This window comes from Podarcis melisellensis (assembly GCF_964234715.1).
Source record: "Podarcis melisellensis genome assembly, chromosome: 15".
Taxonomy (NCBI): Eukaryota; Metazoa; Chordata; class Lepidosauria; order Squamata; family Lacertidae; genus Podarcis; species Podarcis melisellensis.
In genome coordinates this window covers 16,172,969-16,197,688 of record NC_138532.1, presented here as the reverse complement: position 1 = coordinate 16,197,688, position 24,720 = coordinate 16,172,969, and the positions used below count along the sequence as shown (strand labels likewise).

Here is a 24,720-nt window from a genome sequence, read left to right as displayed (position 1 = left end):
CGGCCGGGCGCGTCACGTCCGGAGCCCGCCCCGTCGGCCCTCCCTCCCGGCTGCGCCTGTCCCCGAAGCCGGAGGGCGGGTCGGTGGGCTGCAGGGGCTGCGCCCCAAGCCTCTCCAGGGCGCGCGAGAGAGGGGTCGCGTCCCGGGCAGGGACCCAGCCACCCACCGAGTGCCGCCGCTTTCTGGAGGGTGCAGAGGGAATTTGCTGGCGCCGCGGTAAGCGCGAGTGGCTGGAGAGGCAAGAGTCAGGCGGACGCCCCCAAATGGCACCGAACGAAGCGCGGCCGTCGGGCAGCGTCTCCGGCGGCCCTTCCCGGGGACCGAGCGGCGCTTTTCCTCCAGGGCCACATGCAAGATCTGTGCGGAGAGAGGGTCCCCGTCCCCACCTCTGCCCGGTTGCTTTTACTGAGCGCGGCGGCAGCGGGGGGAGAAGTCGGCGCTCTGCACATGCTCGGTTTCCTCACCTTTGCTTCTATCACCGGGCAAGCAGGTTCCGGGGCTCAGCGGGGATGGGGGAAAGCAGGCGGTGGTGGCGGGCAGGTGCCCCCCAGGCGAAGTTATTTTTGGTGGTGTGTTTGGTGGCTGGCTCTGCAGGAGTGCTCTTGTCCCTGGGGGTGGGGGGTGCATTGCGGGGGGGGGCTTGCTTTTCCTGCCTATCCCACCCTCACCCACCGCCACCTCCTTCCAGCGCTCCGGGTGGTTCGGGGGCTCCCTCCTTCCCTCCGGGGCGGCAGGGGGAGCTGTGCGCAGAGGCTCCGGCCGGGCCTCTCTCTTGGTCGCGCTTCCTCGGCAGGGCGGAAGGAGGGAGGGAAGGGGAAGGAGAGCCCTGCCGCCACCAGGCCGCGCTTCGTCCCGGGCCGCCGCCGCATCCGGCTCCCCCCGAGCGAGCCAGTTGAGCGTCCCAGGCGAGGCCCGAGTCGCGGCGGACACCGGAGGCAGCGCGGAGCAGGGCAAGTCTCGGGAAAGGTTCCCTCGACCCCTGGCAACTGGCCGCCTCGTCTCCCCACATACATGGACCATTTTTGCAAAAGGGGGGGGTGCAGGAGTGCCAACTTGGCCCCGCGACCGTGGGTGCCCGGGCCGTGGGTGCCATGCAGCGTGCCTGGCCCTGGCACCGAAATGTGCGAGTGCCCGGCCCTTTCATTCGGGAATTTTGTGGGTGTTCGGGCCCCAGGGAGTTGGCACCTATTGGGGGTGGGTGGGTTTAGGTCTCCCCCTACCCTCCTGCATCCCCAGGAAAGTGATATTCTGAAAGGGAGTCAGGTTTTTACTTTCCTCCTCTCTTATTCTGCATCTTGTGTGGGGAGAGCTGGTTTAATTGATACAGTTCCCCCCCTCCCCCTGAAGCTGGGCTTCTTAACCTGGGCTGCAAAGGAAACTCTCGCTGTGCTCCCCTCAGGGCTGATTAGACTTGGGGGATGTCTCCTGGTCCTCTAGACCGCTGCCTGCCAAATCCTGCACTCAGATGCACCCAGACCCTTTGGCTTTTACTGGTGGCTGTTGGGTTGACAGGTTGGGTAAAAATAGAGCCAGAAGCAGCAGCAAAGTCCCTGCACCCAGTTGCCAAGGAAAGGGTTTTGCAAGCACATTCCTCTGCTATGCAAGGAACAGGTCCAGGACCTGTTCTCTTTGTGTGTGGTGGAACCTGGTTTAGGAGCAGGGAGCCCACACAGGCAACTGTTGTCGTTTAGTCATGTCCGACTCTTCATGACCCCATGGACCAGAGCACGCCAGGCCCTCCTGTCTTCCACTGCCACCTGCAGTTTGGTCAGACTCATGTTTGTAGCTTTGAGAACACTGTCCAACCATCTCGTCCTCTGTCATCCCCTTCTCCTTGTGCCCTCCATCTTTCCCAACATCAGGGTCTTTTCCAGGGAGTCTTCTCTTCTCATGAGGTGGAGCCTCAGCTTTACGATCTGCCCTTCCAGTGAGCACTCAGGGCTGATTTCCTTCAGAAGGGAGAGGTTTGATCTTCTTGCAGTCCATGGGACTCTCAAGAGTCTCCTCCAGCACCATAATTCAAAAGCATCCATTCTTTGGCGCTCAGCCTTCTTTATGGTCCAGCTCTCACACAGGCAACTAGTCACCTGTAAATCCTGTAATGTGTGTTGTGAGTTTGACACCCGGATCTCTCAGGCAATCCAGAGGTTCTGCAGTAGGATCAGCCTCCTGCACTGCTGTACCCCAAAGTTGTTGGGTGCTGTTTTGTGTCAGTTGTTCTTGTGGAGGTGGTAGATGCCTTTCCCTTGCTGCTGCCTCTAGCCCCACTCTGTAACACCTGCACTGGCCTCGTATCTCTGCAATAGGAACCTGCTGCCAACTGGCCATAGGAGAACCACCTCAGAGCGAGTCGAGGTCCCAAGTGCAGCTGTGACTGTTGGATTCTTTGCTTGCAGAGAGAGCGATGGCCTCTGAGCAAACCAAAGATGATGAAGAGGAGGAGGAGGAGGAAGAGGTGGAGGAGAGTGAAAGTGTTCCTGCCAGCCAGCCTGCCCCATGTGACTCTGAGCTTCCCAAAGGATTTGCCAGTTTGCCTCTCAGGTAAGCTGGACACACTAAATGTTGGCAAGTGGGAGTTCAGAATCCTCTGGAAGAACAGCCATGGCCTTCAGAACACAGCCCAAATGACTCCACCAATAATGGAGCTTATTCCAAGCAGATCACAGGGTGGTGGTATTCAAGGAAGCAGGATATGAGTTCCCTCTCATTTGGGTACCTGCTGTGTCCAGAGAGAAGTGATGCTAAAGCCTAGCTGTTTGATTTGAGGGAGTGTCAGAGACCTTTTTCAGTGGCTTTGATCCTCTCTTGCTGTCTGTCCGGTGCTGAGCATCCTTCTTTGTTGTTAAGGTGTGATCAGTCTCTTTCTGGCGGTGGCTTGGCTTTTCCACACCTGTTCTCTTTCCTTTCTGCCTCTGATCTAGGGATTTGGTTAAGAGGCTGTGCATGCTACAATGGCAAAACGAGATGTGGCTCCAGGAACTCCTTTGCTAGGATTTTGGGGTATACAGCGAGCTAACGGATGGCTGTCCTTTCCATGTGGCTATTAATTGTGTACCATGCTGTTCTGGGAGGCATTCAGAAGGAGCAATAATTTCTGGTGTTTGCTTCCATGTGCCTCCAAAGCACCATGCAAAATAGACAAACCAACCCCACCCTCCCAAGTTGCAGAAGTTTTTGTTTTATTTCTTAGTATTGTGTTCTCTGACCGGCAGTGCTCTCAGGGAGGCCTCTTCCCCAGCCCTACCTGGCATTTAAGCATGATGCCTTAGATCTTTCTAAGATCACTGATCACTCCTCAAGAGAGGTGATGTTAATGGTTAATGCTCAGCCCCTCATTGTCTCTTGCAGCTACCAGGCAAGTGCTTAAATGCGCAGCTAAGATAATCTATGTGAAACACTTGGAACACTCAAAGGCTGTTGTCAGTATTTAACTGAAGGTGTGAAGTCAGGAGTGAACAATTATGGAGTCACTTATAAGTGACATGTATGGTGTGGTTTTTTCCTTTCTTTTTTTAAACATAAAAAAATACAATTGTGGCACCGGTGTTACCGCTTCATCTGTACTGTATTAGCTTTTGAAGGCATCTCTCTTTTTTAATGCATTTTTAAACAAGTTTTATACACATACCGTATCATACCATATCCATCATTTATCCCTTTTCCTAGGACTTCCCAGTCCATCTCTCTGTAGCATTCTCAACAAACCTTGGTCGGCTAAATATCCTGATACTCCACCCATTTCCATCTCAAATCTTCCTTTATTTGATGTTTTATCTGCTGCTCATATGTTAACTCCTATTTGTAGGTTAAATTGAATGCTGTGCCCCCTTAAGATATTCTCCGAAACACTTCCACTCTTCTCTTATCTGTTTGTATGGTTTTTATTAATTGCTTTCTGAGCATTCCTTTGTCACATTTTGAAGACTTTCTCCACAAAAGTCCTGAGCCATTCGGCTCTTTGTCAAGGGCACCTGAGCAGGTAGCTTGCAAGTTCTTCCCCTTTCCTGTGTGTGTGAGGTGGAGTAACTGAGCACTCTTTGTTGCATACTTGGGTGAAATTTGCAGTGGACACTGATTCTCTCTTTTTGTTCTCTGGGACAGCATAAGTGACCTTTCCATTTATGAAGACGATTGCCTGCCACTGGCTGCCACCACCAATCACACCCATCCGAAAGCTAGCGAGAGCTGGGAAGGTGATCACTCGGAAGATGCAGAAAAGGATTCTGGGAAACCGGAGAATGACTCGCCCTTGCCAGTTCCCCAGGACCAAGAGACCTCAGAAGAGCTTTTGTCTGCCCCCCTTACTGAGGCTGCCTCGCTGCCCTCATCGTGCCCCTCAAGCGAGGAGCCCCCTTTGCCCGACTTGGACAATGCCGTTGGAGAAAAGAGACCTTCTCTGTCTGGGGAAAGTCTACCAGTGGCTTCACCCCTTGCACAGGCAGACTGCTCCATGGACCAGACCAGTGACGTCCTGAACTGCTCCAAGGATGAGCTGGGGTCTTTGATCTTGCAGCACGGCAGGCGGCAGAATGGGTGCCCAGATCTGGAAGACACGCCCTTGGCAGTATCTCCAAGTGGGGAAGACCAAGACCAAGAAGGCGCATTCCAAAAACCCTCCCAGAACATTGCGGTGCAGGTCAAGTACTCATTTAGGGAGGCTGCGGGAGGTGGGGTGCTTTGGAGAGACTTCTGTCTGATGGAGAGTCTTCCTTACCATACACTGAAATTGGCATAGTGGGGAGGGTGCATGGGACTTTTTTTCACCAAGGTCATTGGTAGGCCTTCCTTGCTTTGGCAAGTGAATGAGATGATATGGATACCTTCAGGTTTTCTTATTGTTTTTGATTGATTAGCATAGAGGAAGTTGGAGAATGGGGGAAATAACCAAGAAGCAGCTAGGTATACTTTTTCATTTTCTATGGTAGGGTTCTTCATGGTGGCAGTTTAAATGGCAATACTTCTTGGCAATTCTATTTAAAAGGCTAAAGGTTGCATTTCTGCTGGCTGACAAGCTTTAGTTCAAGCTTAATAAGCTTTGCAATTTATTCTATAAACATCCCTTCTTTGACTGGCAGCTGATCCTAATAGGGTGTTACGCTGTACATCCATTGCTTTTGGGGGTTATATCTGGATCAACACAGCTGAGAGTGCTTAGAAAATGGCAACCAAACATTTCGGGCTTAGTCATATATACACAGTATGGGGGGGGAGAGTATAATAGAGGTGCATAAAATTACACATGATGATACAAGAAAAGGAGTAGGTGACTTACTAGAACCCTGAGGGTACAGCTGAATGTTGGAAAACTGAAGACAGACAGAAAATAGCAGTGTTTCTCAAACTTGGGTCTCCAGCTGTTTTGGGACTACATTTCCCATCATCCCTGACCACTGGTCCTGCTCCCTAGGGATGATGGGAGTTGTAGTCCAACAACAGCTGGAGACCCAAGTTTGGGAGACACTGCTATTTTCTGTCTGTCTTCAGCGCATAGTTAAAACTCTGGAATTTGCTCCCACAAGATGTAGTGATGATGGCCATCAACTTGGATGGCTTGAAAAGAGGATTAGCCAGGATGGCTCTGTTCTGCCTCCACTGCTGTAGGCAGCATGCCTCTGAATTCCAGTTGCTGGGGGGTCACAAGTGGGTGGAGTGCTGCTGCTGTTGCACTCAGGTCCTGCTTGCAGGCTTCCCATGGAGCATCCAGTTGGCTGCTCAGAGAATAGGAGGTTGGACTGGATGGGCCAACATTGGCCTGACCCAGCTTTAGGGCTCTTCTTGTGTTCTTATAATGGCATTTTTTGGACTCTTCGCTCAGGTTATGGGGGACCGCCATGTTTTGCTCCTATCACTGACCAAAATGCTTCTTACCAAAGCAAAGTAGTCTTGCAAATGGAGGCAAAGGGCTTTGCAGGTTTCTAGCCCTCAGGTTAAGCAAAAAGAGGACCCACTTGGTGGCTGAGCCTGTACCTGAACCTGTGCGTAACCCCTCCAACCTCTGAACCAGCATTTCTGTTTAGATTAGCTTTGGTAATCAAGTGAAAGGGGAGGCATGGCCTGGGCCCTGTTGACTTAACAGCCCCACAAAGCGACTTCACCAGAGCTTCTTGTCACTGTAACATCCAAAAGAGCATCACAAAATGCATCGCATGACCTTTTTGACAGGCTGCACTTTCTCCTCCCTTTGCAGACCGACTTCAGAACAGCTGACTTGGAAGTGAACACTGATCAGGATATTGAAAAGAGCCTGGTAAGCTGTGCTGTCTTCTGCATGAGTAGCTCCCCCTTTTCCTCCAATAAGAAAGTGTGCAGGAAGGCAGCCTCAGATCCTTCAGAGCAGCGGGGGGGGGGGGCGGGGGGCGCCTGCCTCAATCCCTGATGGCTTCTGCCTTCATAGTGGATGGTCAGACGCTGCTGTGTAAGGAGAGCCCTGTGCAGGGCTGAGCCCTCTGTGGCCCTCCAGGACTCTCTAGCTGACCTTTGAAATGCTCCTCAAGCCACACATCCTCCCCCAATTGCACCACCCACAAGTGTTTTGTCCCTGGCTGGAATGTGTCCTTGAATACTGATAATGACTCCTGTGTGCCTGGATGGAGCATAGAGGAGGTGGGGTGGGGGGTCTGTGAATGTCTTTGCTGAAGCTAGCCTAAAAAGAGAAATGCAGCCCTCATCTAGCAGAATTCATTTATTTATTATAGATTTTCTTGTGATTTATGTGGGAATCATTAATTTGGTTGCGTTTTTGTTTTTTTGTTTTTTAGTTATTATATACGGCTACTTTTGTTATGTTGTACTTGTGAATTTTTGTCTGTGTTGTAAGCTGCCTTGAGCACAGTTTGAACACCGGAAAGACAGCATACAAATAAAATTATGTATGTGCCTATTTTGGGATGCAGGTGGCTCTGTGGTCTAAACCACAGAGCCTAGGGCTTGCCGATCAGAAGGTCGGTGGTTTGAATCCTTGCGACGGGGTGAGCGCCTGTTGCTCGGTCCCTGTTCCTGCCAACCTAGCAGTTCGAAAGCATTAAAAAGTGCAAGTAGATAAATAGGTACCACTCTGGCGGGAAGGTAAACGGTGTTTCTGTGCTCTGCTCTGGTTCACCAGAAGTGGCTTAGTCATGCTGGCCACATGACCTAGAAGCTGTCCGCGGACAAACGCCGGCTCCCTCGGCCAGTAAAGTGAGATGACTGCCACAACCCCAGAGTCATCCGCGACTGGACTTAACGGTCAGGGCTCCCTTTGCCTTAATGTACCTATTTGCTTTGAAATAAAGCTCTGTCAGACACAAAAGGATTAATCTCCTTTTTGGGATTCCCTGCACTTCAAGCGGGGAAGATGACCAGGTGCTGAGGGACAAGGGGGTCACCTCTCCTCGTTCAGAGCTTTTTTGCATGTGGATCTGTTCTTTCTCTTGAAGAGTTTTCTATCTTTCATAGTTCAGGTTGCCTCCCTGACTGCCCTGCTAAGAGAGCTGCTCCTCTAGCCCAGTAGTCCCAAGGACAGATCAGGACAGCCCCAGCTCTAGGCTTGGGTAATTTGGAAGCATAGAGACAAGTGGCATGTTTGCTCTAGATGTTTTCCTTGAATCTGTGCCCAACTGAGGCATGGTGACCCACCTCATATGTTTGGCAATCTAGAAACTGTGCCACTAAGAAAAAAACCTATGCCAACGCTAAGGCTGAGGTTAAAAGAGGAACCAGAGAACTAAAGAATACTTGGTGGATACAAAAGCTCAAGAGATCCAGCACTTAGCCGACACTCAGATGCACAGAGTTTCCTTAAAGCCACAAAGACCATCTATGGGCCAGTAAATAATGGCATATGCCTCCTGCACTCCACAGATGGTACCACACTTCTAAAAGATAAAGAAGCTATTGCACTGTACTAGAAAGAACATTACCAGCATCTGCTTAACCGCAACTTCCCCTTAGCTGCTGAGGTCCTCTGCGACTGCAGCTTTCTCCCAATTGAAGAGTGGAGTGTTTGAGGACCAGGACTTTCGCAGGGAAACCAAAATGCTTGTTTACAAAGCTATTGTACCACCAACCTTACTGTATGCTTGTGAAACATGGATCACGTATAAACACCTGGAAGAAGCAAAGATCACATGTTGAAGCAATGATTCTTCAACTTCAACTTTGTTGGACTGGTCATGTTGTTCAGATGCCTGATTATCATCTTCCAAAGCAACTACTCTATTCTGAACTTAAAAATGGAAAGCATAATGCTGGTGGTCAACAAATGAGCTTTAAAGACTTTCTAAAGGCAAATCTTTTTAAAAATGTAGTATAAACACCAACAATTGGGAAACACTGGCCTGCGAGTGCTCCAATGGGAGAACAGCCTTTTCCAAAGGTGTCATGGACTTTGAAGACACTCAAACACAGGACGAAAGGGAGAAAAGTGCTAAGAGGAAGGCACGCTTGACAAATCCCCACCATGATCAACTCCTGCCCAGAAACCTATGTCCCCACTGTGGAAAGACATGTGGATCCAAAATTGGCCTCCACAGTCACTTATGGACTCACTGTTAAGACCATGTTCATGGAAGACAAACTTACTCGGCTATGAGTGATTGCCAAAGAAGATGTTTGGCAAGGCGGAAGTTGGCCTGGCGTTTGTGTTAATCATGGAAATGGAAATCTTGCTGGTTCAGAACAGGACAGACTCCTCCCCTCCCATTTCCAGGTTACCACCTCTTCCTTATCTGTCTAGGGTGCAGGGAGAACAAGTTACTCCAATGGGTGGTGTAATTGTGAAGATGGAGAAAGGGCTCCCTCTTTTCACTTCTTTCTTCTTTGCCCCCTGGCAGGATAAAATGATGTCCGAGAGGGCTTTGCTGAAGGAGCGTTACCAGGAAGTGCTAGATAAGCAGAGGCAGGTGGAGAATCAGCTCCAAGTGCAGCTGAAGCAGCTCCAGCAGCGAAGGGAGGAAGAAATGAAGAACCACCAGGTAACCAGAGCAGCTTCTTCCTTCCCTCTTTCCACGGCAGCTGAGCCCAGGGAAGGCTGCCTGTCTCAAGTGCTGGGCAGAACCACAGAAGGCAGGAAGCTGCCGCCTTGTACCAGGTCAGGCTGTTGATCCCCCTTGGCCCAGTACGGCTTCCTGCTCTGACTGACAGTGGCTCTCCTTTAACTCAGGCAGAGCAAAGTCCTGCCTCTAGCTTCCCGCGGCAGCTACTGCTGCCTCTGCCATCACAGAGGAGGTAGCAAAGACTGAGCGTGGGACCTTCTGTGTGCAGTAGGGGCACTTCCTGCTATGTGAGTGGTGGTAACAGTGGGAAGTATGAGGATATGCCCTTGCATGGGAGAGTCATAGGTGGCGGACTTGCTTAGCCTGGTGGGTTCAAAATGGAGTGGAAAGAAAACCTCGGTGGAGTTTGCTTATTAAATTTCTGTCCCACCCTTCCTCCTGAAAGACAAGTGATAAAACCATGGTTGGGTGAGCAGGGCAAAGGTCCACTTGCGCAATGGGATGTGAATTCTCCTGTAGTGAGTGGACTGTTTTGGAGAGCTCTCTGTTCCTTCCCACTCTGGACACTGTTGATCAATTGGGAGAAACAGCCAAGGGTGTCTGTGTGTGTTCTTAGAGACTCAAGCCAAGCCATGAGGAGGGCAATTGGCTTTGGGAAAATGCATTGATTAGGCCTCCTGTGGCTGATCATGCCAACCACGTTAACAGAAGCAGGGGGTAAAACTATAGCAATGTGCTGAAAGTTACTATGAGTCCGACCCCAATATTTTCTGGTCCAAAACTTTCTTGTAGCTTGGATAGCTCTCTGCAGCTTTCCTGACTTCAAAACGTGTATTTTGCATGCAGAGTAGATTGTCTTTAGAAGGGCACCTGAAATTCTGGAGAACCACTACAGCAATCAGCATCAACAATACTGGGATAGATGGAGCAATGGTCTTTCTTGGGATAAAGCAACTTTCTATGTTCCTAGATTTGTAAAGATAATTTTTGAACATTCTGGGTGGTGCCATGGTGCAGCACACCAGCTAAGAGAGTGTGCTGTAATCCAGGATGCCACGAGTTCAGATCTCGGTTATGAACTTGCTAGGTGGTCCTAGGCAAAACACTGCCCAGCCTCTTCTGGAATATGAAGACAGTGATACTCACAGGAGTCTTTAAAGAAGTTGTAGCAGTTTTGCATTTCTTTTTCATGGGATTGCTTCTGCTGTAGTTGGGTTTATGTGTTTTATTATGAATATTTTCAACACCACGTTTTTATTTTATCTGAATTTGTTAGCCACCCTGGTAACACAGTGATGCTGAAGGGGCACACACACACACACACACACACACACACACGGGGTGAGCTCCTGTTGCTCGGTCCCTGCTCCTGCCAACCTAGCAGTTCGAAAGCACGTCAAAGTTAAGTAGATAAATAGGTACCGCTCCGGCGGGAAGGTAAACGGCGTTTCCGTGCGCTGCTCTGGTTCACCAGAAGCAGCTTAGTCATGCTGGCCACATGACCCGGAAGCTGTACGCCGGCTCCCTCAGCCAGTAAAGCAAGATGAGTGCCACAACCCCAGAGTCAGCCACGACTGGACCTAATGATCAGGGGTCCCTTTACATACATATATATATATATATAAATAAAGATATATATAATATAAATATATATTTATAATATATATATAATATACAATATATATATTATAATATATAATAATATATAACATAATATTTTATATATATATATGTATATGTATATGTATATATGTATATATAAAAACACAATGTGAAGACCTTTGAGATCTGAAAGCCCAATATAAATACTTGGTGTATTTTCCCCACTTCTCTAGGAGATCCTGAAGGCCATTCAGGATGTGACTGTTAAGCGGGAAGAGACCAAGAAGAAGATGGAGAAGGAAAAAAAGGAGTATTTGCAGAAGGAGCAGGACCTGAAGGCAGAAATTGAGAAGCTCTATGAGAAAGGCAGGAGGTATTTCTGAGAGTTAAAGACAGCAATGCTTAGCCCGCTCTGAAGCTTGGCTCGGAATCCAAAACAGGAGGAAGTCTATGTCAGGTTGGCCAGGTTTGTGGGGAAGGGTCCTTTTGATCTGCGTCTTCTCACCAAGTCTGCTTTTGCTCAGCAACTTCAGCTGACCCCACACCCTCTGCAGGCTGCCTGGTGTTCAGTCATGGTTTCCGGGAGACCCCATTGGCCCAACTGTTCTCCAGTTGGAACTGGAAGCACAGTTGCGAAGCGACATTTCTGTTTTCTCAAGCTTTCCCAGCCTGGTGATGGAAGTCTGTGCCATCTTGTATCATTTTCGAAAATCACCTTTTATTGTTTTCCTAAATGTTTTTAGCTGCTTTTATTATTTTTGGTAGAACGCTTTGGGATGAACGTGGAAATAATAGCCACAACGAAAACAATGATGTTAGAGATTGCCTTGCTGGATGTGAGTGTGGCTGAGTCTTGACTTGGTTCCTCCACCCAGCCTTGGTCTTTGTGGAAGTAAATGGACCCTATGGTCCAGGCATGGAGACCCTGTCAGATTTCACCTTCCATCTGCTCCAGCACCACATGGCCAATGCTCAGGGGCAATGGGAGCTGCAGTCCAGCCACATCCAAAGGACCAGTGGTCCCCATCCCTTCCCAGTGCAAGGAATTAACTCAGCATGTCCCATTTCTCTTTCCATACAGGCTGCTGAAAGAACAAGAGGAGAAGGAGAACAAGATCGTTTCCCTCATTGCTGAGCAGTCTGAGGAGAAGTAGGCCTCTTCCTTTTCTTAAGAATGTTTTTGCTGTGCTTTGCCCTCCTTCACATCTCTCTCTCTCTTGGTAGTCTTACAAGGAGACTGTGGTTCATATGAGACCTTCTATCCCCACTTGTGGGGAGGACTTTCAATTCCCCTCTCTTGTGCCAGTTTGATGTCGGCATCAAACTATTGCGTAAAATGATACACGGGTGTGGAGAAAAGGGATGGGGAGAAGCGGTTTGTCCCTCTCACAGATTGCCACTAGTCGGAGGAGCCATCCAATAAAGCAGAATGCTGGGAGATCCTTCGCCCAGCACATAATTAAAACAATGGAAGTAGCTCTTGCAAGATGGCCACTAAGTCAGATGGCTTTAAAAGACGTTTAGACAAACCCGTGGAGGATAAGGCTATGTTCTCCCTGCACTTTTAGGAGACAGTGGGCCTGTGAATACGAGTGGCTGGGAACTACAGGTAGGATCCTGCCTTTGGGCATCTGGTTGGCCACTTTGAGAAGAGGATGTTAGACTAGATACACCCCCTTTTTGGTCTGATACAGGAGCCAGGCTCCTTTAAAAAAAAAATTCTTTTTTTACAAAGTAGTAGCCGTCATAATAATAATAATTTATTTATTATTTACATCACGCCCATCTGCCTGGGTATCCCCAGCCACTCTGGACGGCTCCCAACAGATTATTAAAAACACAATAAAACAGTAATAATCATAAATACATAAGAATAAAAATGTGCACCCCACCGAGACCATTCCATTGTAACTATCCAACGTCCCAAAATTTCAACAGAACCCTTGTTTCTGGCTACAAATGGATGTCCAAAAGATAATGCGAGGAGGATTAACGAATCTGCGTTGTCCGCTGGGATGTGTGCCCAGCCAGATCGGAGGCTCTCCAATGAGGGTTCTGTTTAGTGAAGCAGGAATACAATGTTACCTCGGGTTAAGTACTTAATTTGTTCCGGAGGTCCGTTATTAACCTGAAACTGTTCTTAACCTGAAGCACCACTTTAGCTAATGGGGCCTCCCGCTGCCGCCGCACAATTTCTGTTCTCATCCTGAAGTCAAGTTCTTAACCCGAGGTACTATTTCTGGGTTAGCGGAGTCTGTAACCTGAAGCGTATGTAACCTGAAGCGTATATAACCTGAGGTACCACTGTATCCTGGATTAAGGGAGGGCAGCCTTTTGAGGGCAGTTCCACTTCCTGGACCCTAAATCAGAGCTCTTTCTTTGCTCCCCAGGGAGGTATGGGAGATGGAGCTGGACAAGCTGAAGAACCAGCAGGATGAGTTCAGCCGGTCGATTCTGGAGGACACGGAGCGGGCTTGGAAAGCAGAGGTAGGCAGGCACCCTGCAGCCCTCTTTGAGGCTGAGCACCCTCTGGCTGCCTGCAACGAAAACAGCATATTCCATGTGAGCCACAAGCCCCAAAGGAGTGCAGAGCAGCACTGTTGCTTGGCTCTGCACGCTGTGCCTTGAAGTCACTGAGCAGCGGCTTCTGCCTGAGAAGGGGCTTCTTGCAGGACTGCTGCCCTGTGGTTGGGGAGTCTCAGAGAGCCATGAGCCACGTGGCTGAGTGCTTCTCCTCCCTAAGCCTAGTGAGGTCAGCTTGAGCAGGCCTGACCCTCTGTTCTTGCATAGATCCTGTCCCTGGAGAGCCGAAAGGAGCTGCTGGTGCTGAAGCTGGAAGAGGCAGAGAAAGAAGCTGAGCTCCACCTCACCTACCTCAAGTGAGTACATGGCCAGGACTTAGCAGAGGGAGGGAGAGGCAACACAGTGGAGGTCCGTAGGTTGACCTGGTGGGGTGACGAAATTGAGATGCTTGCACTCTCCATTCTGCATCCTCTACTGGTACCTCACCATCTTTTTCTAGCAGGACCCAAGAGAGGAGGGTCTCCCCTATGAAAAACCACAAGGAGGTGCCCAGGGGCTGCTCCTCTGGTGAGGACAACACCTGCCTCTGCCCTGGAATCCTTTTCAGGAAGCCTCGCTGCAGGTTCTCTTTCGCTGGGCACTTTGCACTGGCCCTGGGAGTGGGAGCAGCTCAGATGTTGAGGAGTTTCCCTCCATAGTTCTTTCCCCTCGAGTAGGAGCCAGGTTGTACCTCTGCAGTGCTGGAGGCTGCTACCTGTCCTGTGACATCACACATGCCCGTCTGTGACCTGAATGTATGCAGCACCTCACACAGAATCTCGGGGTTAGAAGAGGCTTCCCTGGCTCAGAGGCTCAGTGGAGGGGGGCAGAGAGGGAGCTGTATGTGCTTCTCCTCCCTTCGGCCGGGTGTCTTCCTTGCTGAAGCTCTTTTGTTGCTGTTCTGTCTGGGCAGGTCAGCCCCCCCAACGCTGGAGACCATTCGGCCAAAGCAGGAGTGGGAGACGAGGCTGAACAGGATACGAATGACCAAGGAAAGCGTCCGTGTAAGTGCAAAAGGCTCCCTCTTCTCAGATTCCGGAAGGGAGTCTTTGAGATACAGCAGGATCCCATTATCTGCACTTTCTGGAAACAGCTGAAGACATTTTTTGTTACAACAGACTTTTCCAGTTGGATAAATGGGTCTCTACTTCTTCTTTTTGCCAAATAGTTTTTATTTATTTTCAAATTTGTAACTCATTAACACTGAATTAAAATTAATTTAATACAGTTTTTCAAAAAAAAAACCCCACCCTGCTATCCCACTCTCTCAGATATATTTCAATTTATCCCCTTTAACATGCTGCTTATTTTACACCTTTATAGCTTTTCTTAACAAATTGCTTGTCCTTCAGCTGTCCCTTTAACAACTCCTGCATCTAGATAAAACAAAATTATCTCAAATAACAATAAGTGAGGTTATAATAATTGAAATCTTCCATTCTTCTTTGCAACTTTTATTTGGTTTTTTTTGTTTTTATCCCTGATAATTTTCAGGCTCTGCCTTTTCATGTCCCCCTCTTAGGGTTTTAATATCGTTTAAGTGTATATGTTCTATTTTGTTATAGCTGTTTTAAATGAAATAATAATAATAATAATAATAATAATAATAATAATAATAATAATAATACTTTATTTATACCCAACCACTCTGGGCGGCTCCCAACAGAATATTAATAATAATAATAATTAAAAAGTGATAAAACATCAAACATTTAAAAAAAATTCCCTAGAGAGGGCTATAGTTCACCTTGAGACGGTGGTTTAGAAGGCGAATAAATTATGATAATAATAACTCTGACACTTCTTTTTAAAATTTTGTTTTGAATATGTTCGTCTCATCTCTTAGGACCAGTACAACGATCACATCCAGCTGGTGCGGAACGGGGCCAAGCTGAGCAGCCTCCCACAGATCCCCACGCCTCCCCTGCCCCCACCACCCCTGGAGGTGAGCACTTCCCCTCCCCTCCAAGTCCAGGCGCAGTCTTGTTGCGGGTGGAGGCAGGCATGCACAACTGAACCTGAAGACAGGAAGGGAATGATGTTGCAAATCAGCTCTTCATTCTGCCTGGCCCGGCTGCAGCGCCTAAGCTGTTCTGGGGAGTCCCTGTGACCTCGGGAGGAAAACCTGCTTCAAAGAGGGGGCTGGCAAGCGGTCACTCTGAGCTAACGGGCACCCTCCCTCTTTCTTTTTCTTCCTCTCAGACAGACTTCCTCCTACCAGCCTTCCAGCCCAACTCCTCCATTGCCCCGCGGTTGCCCTTCCCCATTGGGACAGTCCCCATGCCCATGGTCATGCCCAGCGCTGACCCCCGGGTGCTCTCCTTCCCGCTCCTCAACCCAACCATCTCCAGGCCCAGCCAGCCCTCGCCCCCTCTGCCCACGGCTGCCCAGGGCAGGAACAGCCCCGTCCTCAGCTCCCTGGCGGGTCCTCGCGTGACGCCTGCCACCGCAGCCTCGCTCCCACCGCCGCCGGGTCTGGGCGGAGTCAAAGCGGCGCCGGAATTCCAGAGACCCCCTCCGCCCCCCGTGGACAAGCTCGAGAAGTTCCTGGAAAAACTGCTGACACGATTTCCCCAGTGTAACAAGTGAGTTGAGCTCCTTGGTCTGTCAGAGCTGTCTTGAGAAACAGCTGGGGATTCACCTTGTTTGGCTCACCTGCAGCGCTCGTCTAGGGAGCTGCGAAACGCAGAGGGTTCTCTTCGCGGCCCTGGGGCAGGTGGCAATGGCAGCCTGGGAGGGTGCTGCAGAGCTGAGCTTGCAAGCAGTAGCCTGGGGGAGTGAGGGTAGGGTAGGGGCATTTTAGAGTTGGAAAGGGAGCCTGAGGATCATCTGTGCCAACTCCCTGTGATGCAGAAATATGCAACTGTCCCATATGAGGATTGAACCTGCAACCGTGGTATTATCACCTGTGCGACTGCCGTAAAACTTAGGGAACAAGCTGTACTACCAAAATGATTAAGGTTTTAAATGATAATTTTAGGCTATATTTTAGTGATCAAGATTTAATATATTTTTTTAACTGCCGCTATATCTGAATTGTCTCTGTTATACCCAATTGCAATTCAATATATTCCTGTTGTGTTTTATGATTTTCCTGATATTGTAAGTGACCCGGAACTGGTCTGTGACTGTAATAATACCATGAATTAGAATTTTATTATCAGCACCATTCTCTTAACCAGTGTTTCCCAACCTTTTTTGGGCAAAGGCACACTTGTTTCATGAAAAAAATCTCGAGGCATACCACCATTAGAAAATGTTTAAAAAATTAACTCTGTGCCTATATTGACTATATATAAAGTAACTCTCTTTAATAGGCATCAAATAAACACAAAGAAAGTATTTTATAATTACTTTATTATGAAATAGTAAGTACCGTATTTTTCGTCCCATAGGACGCTCCGTCCCATAGGACGCACCTACTTTTTTGGGAGGGAAATAAAGGAAAAAATTTTTTCCTTTATTTCCCCCCCCCCCCAAAACCAGGTCGGGGAACAGTGGGATGGCGGTGTTGCGCCTCCCCGCTGTCCCCCGAGCTTGTGGGGCTGGCCCATGTCTGCCTGGCGCGAGGGGCGCTCTGCTTCAGGGCGCCCCGCGCTTCGGGCGGCAGGCTACAGTCCGCAGCATGGGGAACCCTCTGTTTCAGGGCGCCCCACGCGCCCCCCGGGTGCGCAAGGCTTGCCGACACGAGCGCGGAGCACGGGGCGTCCTCCGAAGGGCGCCCCGTGCTCCGCGCTGCCAGCTGCCGCCCGTAAGCCTTGCGCTCCTGGGGGGAGATCCCCCGGGTGCGCAAGGCTGGCCAACACCAGCGCGGAGCACGGGGCGGCCTCTGAAGGGCGCCCCGTGCTCCGTGCTGCCGGCTGCCGCCCGCAAGCCTTGCGCTCTCGGGGGGAGAATCCCCCGGGTGCGCAAGGCTTGCCGACACCAGCGCGGAGCACGGGGCGTCCTCCGAAGGGCGCCCCGTGCTCCGCGCTGCCAGCTGCCGCCCGCAAGCCTTGCGCTCTCGGGGGGAGATCCCCCGGGTGCGCAAGGCTGGCCAACACCAGCGCGGAGCACGGGGCGGCCTGCAAATCAGCTCTTCATTCTGCTTGGCCCGGCTGCAGCGCCTAAGCTGTTCTGGGGAGTCCCTGTGACCTCGGGAGGAAAACCTGCTTCAAAGAGGGGGCTGGCAAGCGGTCACTCTGAGCTAACGGGCACCCTCCCTCTTTCTTTTTCTTCCTCTCAGACAGACTTCCTCCTACCAGCCTTCCAGCCCAACTCCTCCATTGCCCCGCGGTTGCCCTTCCCCATTGGGACAGTCCCCATGCCCATGGTCATGCCCAGCGCTGACCGCCGGGTGCTCTCCTTCCCGCTCCTCAACCCAACCATCTCCAGGCCCAGCCAGCCCTCGCCCCCTCTGCCCACGGCTGCCCAGGGCAGGAACAGCCCCGTCCTCAGCTCCCTGGCGGGTCCTCCGAAGGGCGCCCCGTGCTCCGCGCTGCCAGCTGCCGCCCGCAAGCCTTGCGCTCTCGGGGGGAGATCCCCCGGGTGCGCAAGGCTGGCCAACACCAGCGCGGAGCACGGGGCGGCCTCCAAAGGGCGCCCCGTGCTCCGTGCTGCCGGCTTCCGCCCGCAAGCCTTGCGCTCTCGGGGGGAGATCCCCTGGGTGCGCAAGGCTGGCCAACACCAGAGCCGAGCACGAGGCGTCCTCCAAAGGGCGCACAAGGCTGGCCAACACCAGCGCGGAGCACGGGGCGGCCTGCCGAAGCGAGCGGCGATGGGATGTGGGAGGGAGCTCGCTCGCCGCCCCGCGTGTGCTCGCCGCCGCCGCCCCGCCTCTCGCCGCCCGACTCGCCCACCTCCCTCCCACGGCACACCAGGCAACGTCTCGCGGCACACTAGTGTGCCGCAGAACACCGGTTGGGAAACACTGCTCTTAACTATCTGAGCTATGCAGTGGTGAGAGAGATGCATTCTGGAGAAGCTCTGCTGCCAGCTTAGACTGCCTGACCCCTGGAAGAGGGGCTGCCTGGGGGAGCCGGGTGGTTTCTTAACCTTCATATAAAGAGCATGTGGGGGAAGAGGCTACAGTCGACCCCAAACCCTCAGTTGCAAGCGGAATTGCAGGGAGCAGACATTGCTGTGCCCTGTTCCAGCTGTTGTGCGAAAAAGGGGTCACTGGATTGCTGCTGCTGCTGCTGCTGCTTGGTTTGAGGCTGAGATTTGGTGCCTGAACTTGGGGTGGAGGGGCTGCTCCCCAAGATCAGGCTTGCTTTAGGGGATCCTCTCCCTCTCATCAGATTGTATGAGAGAGCATATTGATAACCTCACCTCCTCTGGCGGGCAGCATCCACCCCCCATTGTAACAACTGACCCAGTGTATGCTCTCTCTCTCCCCCTCTCCTTCCCCAGGGCTCAGCTGACCAACATCCTGCAGCAGATCAAAGCCGCACGAAGGACTCTGGCTGGGCTGACCATGGAGGAGTTGAACCAGCTGGTGGCCGCCAAGCTGGTTGAGCAGGAGCGGGTGGCAGCTGTTGGGACCCAGGTAAACAGGATGGAACGAAGGGGCTGGGTCCCTCGAGGTGGGGAGGACGGCTTGGGCCAAGGGGTCACCTGATGGTAAACCGCCACCACCCTTCCCGGCTTTCTCTGCTACTGCAGCCTCTTGGCCGGATCCATTCCCCGATGTTCCCTGCTCCTCTGCCGCAGATGAGCAACCCCATGTTCTTGCCCTCGGCTCAGGTCTCCTACAGTGGGACACCACCCCAGGTAAGACATCAACATCTCCTTACCTCCCTGGCCTTTCTGAACTGGACCTGGGAAAAGGGTGCAGGGAAAGAGGGGGGTTATAGAGGAAGCCCTCTCTGCCCGGTGGTCAAAGCCACCCCCGTTAACTTGCCACCCTGCAGCCTCGTTGCCACACTCCCTTTTCTCTGTGCCCACCAGGTTCCTGCGGCCTGCAAACTGTGTCTGATGTGCCAGAAACTGGTCCAGCCTAGCGAGCTCCACCCCATGGCTTGTTCCCATGTGCTGCACAAGGAGGTGGGTGCTCAGATGTGCCCTAGAGACAGGCAGCCTGTGGGGCACGCCCAGCACGGCATCCTTCCAGGGAAGGACTCACACCATGGGCTTCCGTCACCTGGCTGGGGCAGAGCAAATTGTAAGGCCATCACACATTCAAGCTCTAGTCCAGAGGTCAGCAAACTTACCATGCCTTGGGCTAGTGTCTCCAGCGCCAATCGCGTGGCAGGGCAGGGGAGCGCGTGCCCATACACACACTATATACACACTATATACACACTAATAGCACACGCTATTTCCGGCTCACTTCCGGGTCGGAGGAGCACCGGAAATAATGCTTGTGCATGCGCAAATAATGCTTGCCCATGTGCACAAGCTATTTCCGGTGCTCCTCCAACCCCGAAGCAGGCAGCCGCGCAGCGCAGCGCAGCGCTGGTAAGAGTGGGTGGCGGCTACGGGGGTCGCCATGGGCCGGATAAATGATTCCCTTCGAGTCTTATCTGGCCTGCGGGCCTTAGTTTGGAGACCCCTGCTCTAGTCGCTATAAAGAGCTGCTGCTTCTGCTGTTACTCAGGAGTTTCCCCACCATAAGCCAAATGGAGTGAAGGCCTTCTCCCTCCTAGGGGAGGCAGCTTCCTAGGGTCTTAGTAGGTAGGGTAGGGAATGTCAAGATCAGAGTCTGTTCTGCCTTCCAGCTCTCAAGAAGTGCTGGTTTCAAGGACACAGGATCCTTAACCTGGTTTGCGGAGGAGGGGTAAACACTGAGAATCCAACTAGGTCCAGATTAGTAGGTGGTAGCATAAACTGGCCTTTTCTATAGCTGCTACTGGAGGTGGGGAAAGACCCTGTGCAAACGCCGCTTCTAGTCCCCACCTCTTGCCCCAGTGGGAGGCGGTTGTGAAACAGCAGACTTTGTCCTCTTCCTCCAGTGCATCAAGTTCTGGGCTCAGACGAACACCAACGACGCTTGCCCCTTCTGTCCCAGTCCGAAATGACCACCGGTGCAAAGAGGACAACAGCGGTACTCTGCCTGGGTGGGACGAGAGCTCCAGCAAGACACCAGGCACCCCCAGAATTTCTACAGCTCTATATTTATATGGCCATGTATACACATGTACATTTTTATTCTATAGGGAATGTGTGTATAGAAAGTCTGTATACATACCAGTTCATAATAAAGTGTGTATATTATGCAGTGTGTGTGTGGTGCTGTCGCTGCTGTCTGGACCCCCTCCGCTGCGGCTTCCTGCCCTTTCCCCACCTCCTTTCTTCCTTTGCTGCCAGTCCTGCCTCTCTGCCACACCAGGAATAATGGGGCTTGAAGCAAAAGAGGGGCAAAAAGAAAAGGCTTTTTTTCTTCTCTCTTTAATGCAATAATTTACCATGTTAAACATTCATGTTTCTGACAGAGACATGGGTTGGGGGGAGTTACAGTGCTGGAATCTCAGGTGGTGCCTATCCCAAACCCCTCATTTTACACTCTCCCGCAGCACCTCCTGCTTTTCTGGTTCTGCCACCAGGATCCTGGTTGTGTTGCTCTTCGGGAAAGCCGTGGGGAGTGAGGCCAAGGACCCTGCTGCCCCTCTGTGGCCTTGGCTGCAACAAGTGGCAACATGTGCAAACTGGCAGTCATTGGGCCTCCTCACTTCGCAGTGCTTCCTTCCTCCCCTTTTTAAGCTGCTTTGATGTCCCTGTAGCAGCTGATTAAGGCAGTGTTCGCTAGGGAGCTCCCAGAGTCCTATGTGGCTGACAGCCTCTCGTGCTGTTTACCAAATCGAGAGGGGTTGTCACCATGCAAGAGGCTCAAGTCATGGGCTGGGAGCTGGTGGCCCCTGTCGCCTAGGGGTTGGATTACAGTGGCTGATGCTTTGCTACCATGATCTTAGAATCAGCTATGTCAGAACCTAGTACTCTTGCCATCATCTCATCCAAGGTGGGTCACCACAACCGTCCCACACAATATGAAGAGAAAGTAAAAAATTAAGTGGGTCCCACAGTGCGTGGCTGAGCATGAAGGTCAAAGAGCAAAAGTTTGTTTAAGGCAGTGTTTCTCAAACTTCCAAACGGGATGCCACCACCTTAACTTACTCTGCCTTCAGTAAACACAAATCTGCCCCCCGTTTCTGGGATATGTAGAATGGGACTCTCCTCTACCGTGGCCATGACAAAGCCTTTTGCTCACCTTCCAAAGCCAGCATGGAAGGACACAGAACTGCACAGGTGTGTACACACCCACCCCTTGGGCCATGCTTCTTGGCCACTTCAGATCTGCTTTGGTAGCCTGGGGAGGCGCAGTGGTGCTTTAATTCTGCTGCAAGGGCAAAAAATGCTGGGGGGGGGGGGATGGTGAAGCTATTGGCCATGATGGGAGCTGGGGTTCTATCACTTGGAGGGCCGCATGCCTGATCTATCAGTGTGTGTGTGTGTGTGTGTGCTCCCCCAAAGTTTGAAAGCTGTGGGTCAAAGTGCTTGTGGGCCATAAGGACCAGACCAGATGTGCACAAAAAGGTGGACCCTCCCTTCCCCAAGCCTTCAGCAAAAAGCTTTGAGTGGCATCTGTGTTGCTATTCTTTCCCAACTTGCCTGTGTTTGAAAATGACCTGATCTGTCCTGATGCTTATAAAATGGTATTGAGCTCTGGGTGGGTGGGTGGGTGGGTGTAAGGTGCTTGGCTGGGGCCATTGCTGTGCTTGGGAGGGGGCAGGACAAGAGAGAGGGCCTTCTGCCATCACACCACTGAGGTTATTATTTGAAAGCGAGTTTTGCAAACTGCTTCAGTGGTGCTGATGGCCGACAAGTGCTTCACTCCCACAAGCCAGACCATCCCAGGGAATGGGAGGAGAGAGAGAGAGAAAGAACCCCCCTCAGCACCACGTGAAGCTTGGTACAGTCCATAAAGTGCATTTATCCACCCCAGAGCTATTCCCCCCCCCCCATGCACCCGGCCTCCCACCACCTGTCCATTAAGCCTTAGCAAACAAGTGTTTAAAAGGAACCAGACATTTACAAAAATAAAAAGGGTCACTTAGCTCCTTTCTCCTCCACTTCCATTTGAGATAAAACTGGGAGGGTTTGGGAGCCAGTATTACAAATATTTACAGAATATTGTACAAGCAGATGGCATCTGGCATTCTAGCAAGCAGAAGGCAGCTACCTCCGTCCACACTGCGGAAATAGCCCTGCAACTATGCAAAAAGGTTTTTTGGAAAATAACAATTTCAAGAACAGCCAACATATATATATATACATACACACAAACATACATATATTTGAAAACAATGGACATGTCGTTGGAAGGGGAGAGGATAAAGCCACAGCCTCTTGCAACCTTCGGATCAACTGAGCAACACACACACACACACTTACACTTCAGTGGCAGAAGTTTGTCTCTTCTGAGCAATGCCAGGCAGAGGCAGCCTCCCCGTCTATGGCTTTGGTGACTGAGCAGCAGCTGACTGCCAAGTGCTTCTTGGTCCCCTGTCTTTCCTGGAGCTGGGGCAATTCCTTGCTAGCTGCCTCTTGCCAGGGTGGCAGGCAAAGGCATGGACCCCTGAATGCACACCCCCAGAAAGAGGAAGCAGCAGCAGCACCAACCCGTCCCAACAGAGGCTCCGGGAAGCCCTGCTGGACATCCTTGCAGGAGGAATGTGCCCCAACTCCTTCATACCCTTGAGAGCCCAGGCAGGGCAGAGTTAGGAGGTCGGCTGCTCCATGCCAGCCTCCCCTAAAGCTTCTGCTCTACCCAGCCAGCAACAAGGGCATGGCACAGCCATTTGTCCTAGGCAGAGGCATCTCTCCTGGTGGGACATCTACCACCAACCAAATGATGTGGGTAATTCCTATGGTGACGTGATGCAGGGCCAGATTTCCTGAAGGAAAGCCTGGCCTCCTGCCTGCTCTCTTTCTGGGAAGCAAGTCATAGCCAGGCTGCCTGCTGCATCCATCCAATTGCGAGGCAGGCAAGCCAGGCACCTGAGCAGCTGCCTCCAGGCCACTGGTCCAAAGTTCAATCTTCAACCTCTCCAGGTAAGGCAAGGAGAGTCCCCTGCCTGAACTGCTGCCAGCCAGGGGCAGAGCAGCCTCTCTCGAGGCTGATACTTGCCTGGTGTTTTTTGACTACAACCTCCATCCTTCCCAGCCAAGCACAGCTGTGCTCCCTTCTCCCAGCATCACACAGCTGGGGCTAATGGGAGTTGTAGTCCAAGGGCACCACCTTGGGAGAGGCTCATGTTGGACGATATGGGACTAGATGGACCAGTAGCCTCCCTTGGCAGAAGGCAGCTTCCTAGGTTCAGTGATGCTCAGCTGACAACGGCCGCCGCAGAAGCAGCACCTGGCTATCAGCAGTTGCCCAAGGATGCTCAGCAGGCAATGATGACATGAGCTCTAAATATCTGTGGCAACAGGCAGCCCAGACTCCTTGACCATGTTCAGACTGTAACGGGGAAGGGGGGGTCCTGTTTCCTTGCAGAATAAGAGTTTGGAACCCCCAAGAGAGGGGAGCACAGCACCATCCAGCTGGCCACAGATCTGGCTCACCTCCACAGCTATCATTGCCCAACCAGCAGGACTTAACAATGAAGAAGCCACAAGGAAAACACTGAAGGATGGAACTGGAAAAAAGGGAGGCAAGGTGGATGTGGGGGTGATGAGTCTCCTGGAGGCTTGCTAAACCCAGGTTGAGTCACACATGGCTCCAGGTGTGATGGATGTCTGCATACAACTATTCCCATCAGCCCAGGTACACAAAGAGGGCTGACTCCCCACGATGGACAGAACTCCACTGAGTTCTGCCACACCCGAGTCCTGCTCATGAAGGAGGCAAGGAACAGGGAGGAGTGAGATGCCCATCAAGAGAGGCCCCTTGAAGAGAAAGTGCTTCTCCAGGGAAGCAGCTAGGAAAGGCAGCTAGACAGCCTTGAGGAGGGAGGAGGCAGCTGCTCCTTCTCATCAACAGATACAAAATTCTTTTCGACTCCTGAAAGCCTTTTGGATGCCTGGGATTAAAAAGGGACCATCAAGGCCCGTCCACTGCCAGAGGCAGGAATCCTCCCTCCACTTTGTACCATTAACAAAATGGAACCCTCCTCACCTTGAGATGGACACCTGTGGGTCACAGCTGGCCTTGCCCCCAGACCCTATCTGGGGGGGTCCTTGAAAGAAGTGCGGCCAGTGAAGGGCCAAGAAGGAGCCCAAATGCTCCCTGAGTGGGGTGGGGACAGATTCCCCCTCCTTCAGTTTACCATTGTATAAGTTACATATATTTATATATATATATCTATATATATTTTTTGTAGAGAGACACGCACACAAACCCTTTAAGAAATGACAGCCACTCTCATCGGCGCTACACAGAAGCAACACTTTGGGGTCTGTTCATCCACGCTGCCCTTTCCGGTAAACCCTTCCAGGTCGTGAGACCTCGCCAGTAGTCCCATCGTCACAACACGAGCAAAACGGGCCATGAAGCCCTGAGGTGGGAAATAGCTCTGGACCCCTCCTGAGCTGAGCAACCCCACCAGGGTTCCTGCTTCTCTTCCTTGCACGGTGACAGTAGGCCTCTCTCGCCCACCAGGCGGGC

At 51.5% G+C, this 24,720-nt stretch overlaps 1 protein-coding gene across 3 annotated transcripts; it reads left to right on the top strand.

Moving 5' to 3' along the window:
* Window positions 1–36: 36 nt before the first annotated feature.
* On the top strand, window positions 37–20,334 carry RNF214 (ring finger protein 214). Of its 3 annotated transcripts, none has more exons than XM_081889805.1 (16): window positions 38–216; window positions 2,397–2,541; window positions 4,102–4,636; window positions 6,188–6,247; window positions 8,811–8,951; window positions 10,808–10,947; window positions 11,656–11,724; window positions 12,965–13,061; window positions 13,365–13,453; window positions 14,050–14,140; window positions 14,983–15,081; window positions 15,339–15,721; window positions 18,528–18,663; window positions 18,780–18,887; window positions 19,065–19,160; window positions 20,069–20,334. In XM_081889805.1, the coding sequence occupies exons 2-16, from the start codon at window positions 2,405–2,407 to the stop codon at window positions 20,132–20,134; spliced, it is 2,247 nt and encodes a 748-aa protein (XP_081745931.1). In that variant the 5' UTR covers window positions 38–216; window positions 2,397–2,404; the 3' UTR covers window positions 20,135–20,334. The 3 variants fall into 3 exon arrangements, with proteins under 3 accessions (XP_081745933.1, XP_081745931.1, XP_081745932.1); XM_081889806.1 differs by lacking the exon at window positions 38–216 and adding an exon at window positions 813–954 and having other exon boundaries at window positions 2,401–2,541; XM_081889807.1 differs by lacking the exon at window positions 19,065–19,160 and having other exon boundaries at window positions 37–216.
* The last annotated feature ends 4,386 nt before the right edge of the window (window positions 20,335–24,720 follow it).

Bases quoted from the DNA above. Each gene is read 5' to 3' on its own strand.
- RNF214 (XM_081889805.1), top strand. From the start codon at position 2,405: ATGGCCTCTGAGCAAACCAAAGATGATGAAGAGGAGGAGGAGGAGGAA. The intron at 14,141-14,982 runs GTAAGTGCAAAA...CTCATCTCTTAG, and splicing joins TGACCAAGGAAAGCGTCCGT to GACCAGTACAACGATCACAT. The intron at 15,722-18,527 runs GTGAGTTGAGCT...CTCCTTCCCCAG, and splicing joins CGATTTCCCCAGTGTAACAA to GGCTCAGCTGACCAACATCC.